The sequence below is a fragment of the Hibiscus syriacus genome, unplaced genomic scaffold (genome assembly GCF_006381635.1).
Source record: "Hibiscus syriacus cultivar Baekdansim isolate YM2019G1 unplaced genomic scaffold, ASM638163v2 tig00010533_pilon, whole genome shotgun sequence".
In the NCBI taxonomy this organism is placed as follows: Eukaryota; Viridiplantae; Streptophyta; class Magnoliopsida; order Malvales; family Malvaceae; genus Hibiscus; species Hibiscus syriacus.
In genome coordinates this window covers 1,315,232-1,326,140 of record NW_024062223.1, presented here as the reverse complement: position 1 = coordinate 1,326,140, position 10,909 = coordinate 1,315,232, and the positions used below count along the sequence as shown (strand labels likewise).

The 10,909-nt window shown below is 33.4% G+C and overlaps 2 protein-coding genes across 2 annotated transcripts; one reads left to right on the top strand and one right to left on the bottom strand.

Annotated features, from left to right (window-relative positions):
* Positions 1–101: 101 nt before the first annotated feature.
* On the bottom strand, positions 102–1,701 carry LOC120204186 (transcription factor bHLH91-like). The gene is made up of 3 exons (XM_039204297.1): positions 868–1,701; positions 350–763; positions 102–269 (listed from the first exon to the last, which is right to left on the bottom strand). The coding sequence occupies exons 1-3, from the start codon at positions 1,618–1,620 to the stop codon at positions 162–164; spliced, it is 1,275 nt and encodes a 424-aa protein (XP_039060228.1). The 5' UTR covers positions 1,621–1,701; the 3' UTR covers positions 102–161.
* A 6,030-nt stretch (positions 1,702–7,731) lies between these two features.
* Positions 7,732–10,505, top strand: LOC120204185 (probable glycerol-3-phosphate dehydrogenase [NAD(+)] 2, cytosolic). Its single transcript, XM_039204296.1, has 5 exons — positions 7,732–8,407; positions 8,528–8,749; positions 9,184–9,431; positions 10,056–10,195; positions 10,293–10,505. The coding sequence occupies exons 1-5, from the start codon at positions 7,747–7,749 to the stop codon at positions 10,420–10,422; spliced, it is 1,401 nt and encodes a 466-aa protein (XP_039060227.1). The 5' UTR covers positions 7,732–7,746; the 3' UTR covers positions 10,423–10,505.
* The last annotated feature ends 404 nt before the right edge of the window (positions 10,506–10,909 follow it).

Here is a 10,909-nt window from a genome sequence, read left to right as displayed (position 1 = left end):
TGTTAAACTGTTAAACTTAACAACCATATCTATTGCATCAATATCAATACTAAAGTATCAAGGAAGAAAACTTGATTAACAGTACTATTCAAAGTAATGCTTGTTAAACTCAACAGCTTAAAGAGAAACATAAAAGATGAACCCTTTCCATCACTGGCAAACTACAGAGAATTGTTACTGGTTGGCGGAACGGCTGCATACTGTCTATCCACGACATCGATGAGCTTGTTAGCTATGGCACTAGCATAAACAGACGAGCCTTCGTATATCTGCAAAATATACTTGAAACCGTCAAACATGCACCTATGGTGGGGAAAAAAAACATGTATGTATAAAGGAAATATTTCACCTTGGTGTTGAAGAGAAAGCTGTAATAGTCACCAATGTTTCCACCGGCAACATGGTGCAGATCCAGCTGAAGCTCATCGAGGAGTCTGGACACGAACAGCAAGCAATTGATCTTCTTCCTCTGCACAAGTTTGATGGTAACTTCGTCGTCGATGATGCGTACATTGACCTCGGAATCCTTCGACTTCCTTTGAAGCCAAGAACTCCTCAAAGAAGTGTTGTAGCATTGGTCTGGATCAGGCTTGATATCAACATCCCCTGCATCGGCAGCACTAGAAGCATCTTCAGCCTTGAGCCTCTTGCTCCTATCTTGGCCGCATCGCTTCTTTTCGACCAGTATTTTAAGCTCATGAACCGATCTAATAAGTTCTTTGATGTAGTCTATAGCATCTCCAACTATGGATGCTCTATCATTCTTGGTTGCATAGACAATGAAACACAATAACAAACACCAAAAGATTGAAACTTTTTTAGTGCAATTCATCATGAAAGAAACAAGCATTTTTAAGGAGAGGGTACCTTGGTGGGGCTAGGGACCATTGTCCTCAAAGCCTGGAACTTGTCATTTAGATGAACTCTCCTTTCTCTTTCGGTTGCAAAGTGTTTGGTTGTTTTGCCAGTTTTATCTCTGTCTTTGGTACGACCAGCCATGGAGATGTCCCTGGTGAACTCAATCATGCCATTGTCACCATCATGATAAAGACCACCGGCTCCAGCAGCATCTTTGTCTTCGGCCGGCACGGCGTAGCCATGCGGCAGAGATTGCAGCAACTCCATGAAAACAGGCGGCTGAGGGGGCAGATTGAGATGGAAAAGTGGGTCGTATACAACAGGGGGGGAGCCAGGTGTTGTTTCGAAGGAAATGAAGGAATTAGGGAGGAAAGAACATCTAGGTAAATGGAAAAGGCTGAGAAGGTCAGGCGTAGGAGTATAACCACCGCCTCCAGTGGCGGCAGCTTCAGCTGAAGAAGAAGAAGGGATCATATTGAAAGCTTCCCAATTGGACTGATCATAAGAAAGCTCCTGTGTTAGATAGGGAATCAAGTGAGCATTGCTGTTGTTGGTGGCGGTAGTATTATCAAGCAGATAGTGTTGGTGGGTTTCCATATCCATTGCGGCGGCGGCCGAGACATCCTCCTGGTGGTGGTGGTGGTAAGAAGAGAGATTGAGGTTGTCTTCCGAACTGTTGGTGGCCCCCGGCAAACCCATCAAGTCCTGAAAATCTGTGATGGAGTGGGGATCAAAGCAACCACTTTCCTCGTACACCTTCATTCATTTTTTTTCAGACAGCAACAAAACAAGATCAATAAATGTTTGTTTTTTTTAAAGTGAGAGAGAAGAAAGAAGTTATTGCAGAGATTTTGAGACAGAAATGGAAGAATTTGGTTGAAGCTGAGGATGTTTATATGTATGAATGTATTGACAGTGAAAGGGAGAGAGAGATGGTTTTGTTGATTGTTTCCTGCGTGCCTGACTGCCTGCCTGCAGCCCAACCAGGTTCACGCGATTTGCAGGGTAGTTTGGACATCTTAAATTCGAATAACAGCACCAACGAATGGAGTGATTTTTGTGATAAAAAAATATTTTTTTTTAAGATTTTGAATTTGAATATTATAAAAAATATTAGAGATATAAATGTCTAATATTATAAAGTTGAAGATTTAATTTTAAACATATATTAAATTTTAAATAATATCTACTAATAATTAAGTACGAAAACAAAATTTTATGCTGAAATATTATATTTTAAAATTTTATATGAAAATTTTATGTCCAAATATTATATTTTAAATTTCAATTTGATTTCCATCGGATTCATGCAAAGTTTGTGCCAACATTTTTTTAATATAAAATATATCAATGAAATTAAGAGTGAACAAAACTCGACTAGACTAGATTCGGGAAATCAAAATTTTCAACTTGAATGGGCTCGAAAAAACTTGACTTGAATTGATTTCGAGTTGTTTTTTTATAAACTCGACTCGAAATTTTTAATAATTAGTGAATTGATTTCAAGTTTGAGTCGAGTTTTCGAGTCTTTCGATTCTATATGATAAATGTATATCACATATAAAACAATATAGAGAAATATATATGTATTGTATATGGTTATAAAAACCATTTAAATTAGAATCAAATAATATCATAATATTATAAATATTTATAATTAAATTTAAACAGAAACTCAAAAATTCGACTCAATCGAAAAAATTTCGAGTCAACTTCGACTTATTAAATAAGACTCATCAACTCGAATAACTCAAATTTCTTGACTAGACTCGACTCGATGAAACACTCACCCCTGAATGAAATAACAATAATATAATTTTTTATAAAAATTAATATTTAAATTTGATAATTTATTAAATTTATACAAGTGTTGATCTTATATTCCAATATCTAATCGGTATTGACAAGTAAAGATGGTAATGTCGTTAAGTATCACGTATCATATTTAATTCAAGTACCAAAATAGGGGTGAGAAGATTGTTGAGTGATGAATGATGTAATTTATTTATAAAAAAAATACAGTGCCGTTAAGTTTTTCAGGGCGAGGTACTAAAATGAAACAAAAACTAAACGTTAGGTGTGGTTTTGAAAAATTAAAAGTTTAGTTACTAAAACGAATCAAAACTAATAATTTAAGTACTAAACACATAATTTACTCATATTTTTAATATACTAACTAATAATATATTGGACATAAAGTTGTTTCCAAAATTTAGATAATATAATAAAAATTGTTTCCAAAAGTTACGTATGATGAACGATTAACACCCTCCGAGTCGAAATTTAAAATGTGATCCTTTTATTGAAAATTGATCAATTTAATTCGAATTAATTATTTAAAACCTCACATTAAACATGAATCGAATATAAATACGTTTGACTTAAAACATTAAAATGTTATTCTACAGAAGGACACATCCATATCATCAATATAGACTAAAATAAATTAATGATCTATTTAATATACGTTAATTAAAACAATACTCGATTTATTCCAAGTTCACTTTTCGTTTGAACGTCGTATTGAATCGCACTACCTCTAGTAAATTGTGTTTTTCACGCCCATTCTACGAAAAGATATTCTTGAAAATTAATCCGAGTAATAAATGTTGAATAAATATTGGCAAATATAAAAAAGAGGAATTTAATAAGAGTTTAAATATGCATACGTGACTAAAAATAATTTATATACAAAATATAAAAAATAAAGTCAATAATATACATGTCTAAATCGAACAACCAAAATGAAAAAATTTAACCTAAATACATTTATGGGCAACCAAGGATTAAAATTAAAAAAAATGAAAAATAGCATGCTCAGTTCGAACAACAACAAACAAATTAAACGAGCACAGTTAATTTAAGGACTAAATCGAACTAAAATGAAATTAATAAAACGAAGTAAATAAACATAATAATTACACGGCATCCACGAAAATATCAGAAAATAGACAAAAGTTAACAATCAGTGACCTAAATATAAGCAAAATAAAACTAAGAACTCGAACCAAAATAAGATTTTCGATTGATGACCAAATATGGAATGATACAAAGTTATAGGGACCTAAAGTGAAATAAACCCACGCGCTATTCTACATCCCCAAAATGGCGTCGTATGGCGCCTGATATATGAGGCCGAAATTAGGCCAAAAAATGGCCTTATTTCTCATTTGTTATCTTCCTCTGTTTTTGCCAAAAATGGCCGAAATTAGTTTTTTTTTTACTTTTTTTATTCTTTATTCTTTATTTTGTTCTTTAGTTACTTATAAACTTGTGGTGTTATTAGCTATTTGTTTAGCATTTTTTTCAACATTAACCTACGAAATTATAATAAAATTATTTGTCTAGAATATCTTAATTATATTGGTTTTAGTTATTAAATTTTTAAATTGAAAGATTATATGTGTGAATTATATTAGAATATCAAATTTTGCTCTTTAATTTTTTAAATTTTATCAAAATATTCGATTTTAATTCTAATACCATTTTTGACATGTAAAATATAAAATTTAACAGAATATAAAAATATACATAATTTAGGTATCTAAAACATGAAAAAAAGGTTCTTTTTTTTATAAATATTCAATCAACAAATGAATAAATATTAGATCAGTCATTCATATTTCATGCAAACGCATATACGAGTAAAAAAAATTTAGATTTTGGGTCGGAATTTAGAAAATTAATATACAATATTTTTTAAAATAATTTAATATTTTTTAAAATAATATTAATTTTGAATCTATGGTTTCGATGATAAAAAAGTGTGGTGTCCTCTCTTAAATTCTCTAGTTCAAACAATTTGAATAAATACTACGTTATATTCATCGTGGACTATGATAAAAATGGTGTCAATTTTATTTTTAATATTTTTATACAAAATTTAGAAAAATTGAGAGATCAATTAATCTCTTTCCTTAATGTAACTCAATCATTACATTCGTATATAAAGATAAATTGAAATGGCATGAAATGGTCGTCTCTTGGAAAATTTAATTTTTTTTATAATTTAAATATTTTTTTATTAATAATTTATTTTTAATTCTTAACATTTTATATTCATAGAATTTTGTCTTGTTGATATATATAATCATACTTTTTATATAAAAAATGAAAAGCAAGTCCATTGACTAGGGATTTTGTGTAACAAATATTACTAATTATATATATATATATATATATATATATATATATATATATGAGCAAAGATTTCATCAAAAAACTAACAACCAGTTGGTCTAATGTAGGGATGGCAACTCAACCCGAACACAACGGGTTTCGACTCGACCCGATCGGGTCAGATCTTTTTTAAAAAAATTCAAGTTTGGGTCGGGTTTAGGGTGGAAAAAATCTGACCCGAAACGACCCGAAAAATATATATAATTTTACCCTATATATTTAGGGATAATTACAATAATACTCCTCTATATATCATTTTTTTAATTAAGTCATTGTTTTTATTGAATAAAAATATATATATATTTTATTTCGGTTCGGGTCAGGTCGGGTGAAACCTTAATTTCGTCAGGTCTGGTCGGGTTACGGGTGGAGGACCCTTTCTTCTCCGGTCGGGTGGCCCAAAAACCCGACCCGACCCAACCCATTGCCATCCCTAGTCTAGTGGGATGAGGCACTACGCCCCTTAAATAAGGTCATATGTTCGAATCTTGATGTTTAATGGAACAAACTAGGTTAGAAGGATCGCCCTCGCCTTTAAAGTACCCAATCTAAAATTTGGAAATTACATCAAAAAGAAGGGAACAAATGCTTTTGCCGTTTAATATACTCGGTCTTTCGTGTAGACATTCGTTGAATCAAAGTTAAATTGTTTATAAAGTATTATACATAATTAATTTAATTATGTATAATAAAAAAGAATTTATAGAAAAATTATAAAAGTTAAATTGGAATTCAACTCTCGTATATAAGAATTGAGCATTGTTTTATCTAGAACCGGTCGGATTATTGTCGAGTTTTTGGTCAACTCGATCTGACCCGAAAAATATATATTTTCGATTAGACTTATTTTTTAGAGTATAAATTCAACCTGATCTGACTCGATACAAATTAAATATTTAATTAAAAATAATAATTTTTTAAGAAAATTACATTATTATCATCGGGAAAGGTTGGGTCGGAATTTTTTCACCCTCCACCCAAACCCTACCAAAACCCAAAATTTCTTTTAAAAAATCCTATCCAATCGGTCGAAACCCATCAAATACGGGTGAAATTACCATCTCTGTTATATGGGCAATGAAGAAATAGGGTTTCTTGTTGCGATCCAACATTCATATCACTATTTTAATGAGAGGCCTCCATCACTAATCCATCATTGTCTCTGGTCCTCAACTTAGTAGAGACTACTACATCAGCACCGTGAATTACTACATCGATATCGTAATAGTTAACGACAATGAATGTTGGTCAAAGAAACATATTAAATTAGCGTGTCACATTGAGAAAACAAAATAATACGATTGTCACATTGGTTTTTGTTTTAAAGTACAAGGACTTCTGATGTGCTTTTATTTAAAGGAGGTTCCATAATATTAAATGTCAGGGGTAAATTATTTTTTTAGTCATCAAACTTTCAATATGTTTTTACTTTAATCATTCAATTATCAAAATGTTTAATGCAGTCAAAATTCTTTAACACCGTTTTAGTTTTATGGAAACATCCCCTAAAACTTTTTTCTCCCAATTTCTCACACTCATATCTTAAGCTTTCATTTGATTCATTGATGTTAGAGCATATTTTTTCTTAATCTCAATAATGAAAAGATGAATATTTTAATTATTGTCTTCCGAAATACTTAGAATTTAATTTAATAATTATTCTTTTATTTTTGTACTAATATTTATCTGATTAAGTTTAAAATTTATCTTTTTGGTAATTCAAAATGAATACATTTTTATTATGAGATTATCGAATTTTATATTATTTATAATATATAGTTTTTTTTAAATATTTAAATATAATAAGATAAAAAAAATTAATTGATCTTTATTCTCATATGTAATGGGATAAGGGGAGGTAATATAGTAGGTTACCCCAACTCTAGGTTGATAATAACTTCCATGGGAGACCTTCAAATTATAAAATATCTTCCGTAAAACTTAATCTCAAAATCTCAAGATTAAAAACCTTACGTTCTATTAATTGAGTTGAAGTTTCTTTTATAATAAGACAAAACTTCTACATATATCGTCCTTACTCGGTCGAGCAATCCTCAATCATTATTTTTGTTCTTTGAAGGTCACGCCTTTTCATTTTTTTTTCTGTTTCGAGTCGTCTCCCTCTTTTCAACTCTCAAGGTTTGAACAAAACCAACTTCTTCATTTCTGCTGATGAATCCCATTCTTGAGTACCCATTTTGTAATTTCATCTGAATTTATGAAAGGTTTGAGCTTTCCCATCACATGCTTTTTTCATTTGCATAAAACCGGCCTAGAAAAGAAAGGTCCAAATCGATGTTTACCTCGTTGAATAAAAGAGGTCCATCACTTTCCTTCTCTTTTTCTTTTGTTGGTTTTCTAGTAGTTTGGTAGATAGTACTAGATTGCCAAAGTAAGCTATCTGCCTGAGTTTTCAAAGTTTGATTTTGCCTTGTTGGATAACATACCATGTGGTTTATTGGTTGTTGCTTTTCACTCGGCCGACCTCCCAGAATTAGAAAGAAAGAAAATTTGGGGTCAAAGAGGGGCTAAAGATTTCATATTGAATTATTGTTGATTACTTGGTTTTGGTCTTTTCTAATTGACATGCATACAAAGCTTCACTTCGGATTTTGTTTACACATTGCAGGCCTACAGTTCTTGAATTAGAAGCCTAGGGTATTTGTTCTTACATTTAGTTTTAATCGAGAGAGAGAGAGAGAGAGAGAGATGACAAGCTCTAGTGAAGAGATGGCTCAGAGTTCCCATGCCATTGGCTTGATTAAGAGCTCCAATGATTCTGTAGAAGAGAAACTTGACGAACTTCGACGTTTGATGGGAAAAACCGAAGGCGATCCGTTGAGAATCGTTGGTGTCGGGGCAGGTGCTTGGGGTAGTGTATTCACTGCTTTGCTGCAAGACAGTTATGGTCATCTGAGAGATAAGGTTCTGATAAGAATATGGAGGAGACCTGGAAAGATAGTTGATAAGGCTACGGCTGAGCACTTATTTGAAGTGATCAATTCGAGGGAGGATGTTTTGAGGAGACTGATTAGGCGGTGTGCTTACTTGAAGTACGTTGAGGCTAGACTAGGTGATAGGACCCTGTATGCCGATGAGATTTTGAAAGATGGTTTCTGCTTGAATATGATTGATACTCCGGTTTGCCCTTTAAAGGTTGTTGCGAACTTGCAAGAGGCTGTTTGGGATGCTGATATTGTAATTAACGGCTTGCCATCAACTGAAACCCGTGTGGTGTTCGAGGAAATTAGAAGGTATTGGAAAGAAAGAATAACAGTGCCCATAATCATATCTCTGGCAAAGGGTATAGAAGCTGAGTTCGTGCCTGAGCCTCGCATAATAACTCCCACTCTGATGATTAATCGAGCAAGTAAGCATTGTGTTTCGTTTCTTGAAGTTTTGCCTATATCCATATCAACTGTTTTAGCCTATTTACTGACTTTCATGATAAAATTCATATCAATATGAATCTTGATTCCTGTTCTTGCAGCTGGAATCCCCATTGAGAACATTCTATATCTCGGAGGACCTAATATAGCTTCAGAGATTTATAATAAAGAATATGCTAATGCTCGAATTTGTGGGGCTGAAAAGTGGAGGAAACCATTGGCAAAGTTCTTAAGGCAGCCCCATTTTATTGTGTGGGACAATGGTGATCTTGTTACTCATGAAGTTATGGGTGGTTTGAAGAATGTCTATGCCATTGGAGCTGGTAAGATCTAGTTTTTTGCAAGCATGCTAAGTCTTCTACCTCGCATGATAATATGTATGGAAATACTGGTTTAATGATAAGGAATATTCTGGGAAAAGGCAGCAAAATTCCCCAATTTAATGATTTTATTAACACAATTCCAGCTAATGATTGATCAAAACAGGACTTATTTACCCAATAAAAAGAAAAACAAAGGTGTTGAGTGAGCCAATGTCCTACTTTCATTATGTAGTTGAAGGTATTGTAATTTTGAATTGTTTGATCTTAAAGTGGTACATATTACTTGATATTCGATAACCTATACCCCGCAGTTTCCAAGATGCTAAAGGACATTGCTCAACACTTGATATTTGAACTAAATATTCAACTTCAATTTCAGCAATAAGTTGAGAATTCAAATTTCTATAAGTTAACTTCCTATATTGATTCCACAGGAATGGTAGCTGCCCTAACCAATGAGAGTGCCACCAGCAAGTCGGTATACTTTGCACTCTGTACATCTGAGATGATATTTATCACTCATCTCTTGGCAGAAGAGCCTGAAAAACTTGCTGGGCCTTTGTTGGCTGACACTTATGTAACCCTGTTGAAAGGTCGTAATGCATGGTATGGACAACAGTTGGCCGAAGGGGGATTGAACCTTGAAATGGGTGATAGCATCAAGGGGAAGGGTATGATTCAGGTAAGAAATCTTTTCTGTTCCATGGAGCATTTTGAGCTAACAGTTTTAGGTTGGTTTGGGTGATAGAGTCTTGAGGATATCGTTGGATGTCTGCTGAATTCCGTATGCAGACAACCTATGTTTCATAACAGGGGAAAAATGGTGTTGTTAAAGCAACTATAGATAACTTTTGGAAAGATGATTCTTAAATTTATTTTTATTTTTCAGGCATGCATGTTCCTGTCTTTATTGCCTCAAAAATGCTTGCTTTCAATGTCTAGAATGATAATGGTCTATAGGCATGTCTTTAAAACTTTTGCATTAGCTCAGCATGTTTAAGTATCCCAGACCATTCCTGGACTGTTAAAGATCATTTTCCCATTGGTTTTATGGTCCATTTTATTTGTTTTGTTGGTGTATAGTGTAAGCTTAGATAACTGCATCTCCATTTCTTCATCAGCTTGAAGCTCCCTTGGATCTCACCGACACGCTGTAGCATAGTCATTGTCAATTGAATAACCATAAATTGGTGGCATTTGTAATAACTGTTTAGTAGTAGAACCAGATTCTAACTCCTTTTGTTTACATCTTATCCGGTCCGTCATTTTATTCCTTCTACGAATACTGATCTCATTATTATGACAGGGTGTCTCTGCTGTGAAAGGCTTTTATGAGCTTCTTAGTCAGTCCAGCTTAAGCGTCTTGCATCCAGAAGAAAACAAACCAGTAGCTCCTGTGGAGCTTTGCCCCATCTTGAAGATGCTATATAAAATACTCATCACAAGGTACTCTATTTCTTTTTTCCCACTCGCTAGGTGATGCTTTTCATTACAAAAGACTTGCATGAGTATGAGCTGATGAAAACTTGGTTTGAATGTTAAGGGAGTTCCCTTTGCAGGCCATCCTCGATGCGTTAAGAGACGAAACCATGCATGACCCGAAAGATCGTATCGAGATAGCACAGACTCATGTGTTCTATAGATCATCTCTTCTTGGTAACCAGCCTAAATAACAGAAAGATGATCACTAGTGTAGGTTCTATTGTTGAAAGTAGGAGTTGTAGTGGATGCAATATGATGACTTGGGAGATTAACGTTCTTACTTTGTAACTCTTGGATGAATTTTTTATTCATTTAAACACGACATGTCTTTGATCAAGTTGGACACTTGAATTTGACCCATATATGTAAATGATTAGAGCTCTGTAAATTTCCCGGGAACCAAACAAGTCCATTTGACAAAAGTAAAACCATTTTTGCGGAAAGGGAAAATGACTATATGGAAAAAGATGTTATTTTTTTCCTTCTACCTGTCATGTTAAAGAACAAGAAGGCTTGTATTCATCAACTTTACCCTACCACCTGCATGCTTGCCAGCTTGCCTCCTTTTCCTTTTGCCTTTGATTGATTACATTACAGACTTCAAGGGCACACTGAAGTTAGAACTATAGAAAGAGACCCCCCAAAAGGAGAAAATCAAAGGTAATTATTAATTTTAAT

What these genes read in the sequence shown, in the direction of transcription:
- LOC120204186 (XM_039204297.1), bottom strand. Translation starts at nt 1,620, where the DNA reads ATGAAGGTGTACGAGGAAAGTGGTTGCTTTGATCCCCACTCCATCACA. An exon ending in TGGTCCCTAGCCCCACCAAG is followed by an intron (nt 764 to 867) that starts GTACCCTCTCCT and finishes TATGCAACCAAG; the next exon opens with AATGATAGAGCATCCATAGT. An exon ending in GCTTTCTCTTCAACACCAAG is followed by an intron (nt 270 to 349) that starts GTGAAATATTTC and finishes TATATTTTGCAG; the next exon opens with ATATACGAAGGCTCGTCTGT.
- LOC120204185 (XM_039204296.1), top strand. Translation starts at nt 7,747, where the DNA reads ATGACAAGCTCTAGTGAAGAGATGGCTCAGAGTTCCCATGCCATTGGC. An exon ending in TCTGATGATTAATCGAGCAA is followed by an intron (nt 8,408 to 8,527) that starts GTAAGCATTGTG and finishes CTGTTCTTGCAG; the next exon opens with CTGGAATCCCCATTGAGAAC. An exon ending in TGTCTATGCCATTGGAGCTG is followed by an intron (nt 8,750 to 9,183) that starts GTAAGATCTAGT and finishes TTGATTCCACAG; the next exon opens with GAATGGTAGCTGCCCTAACC.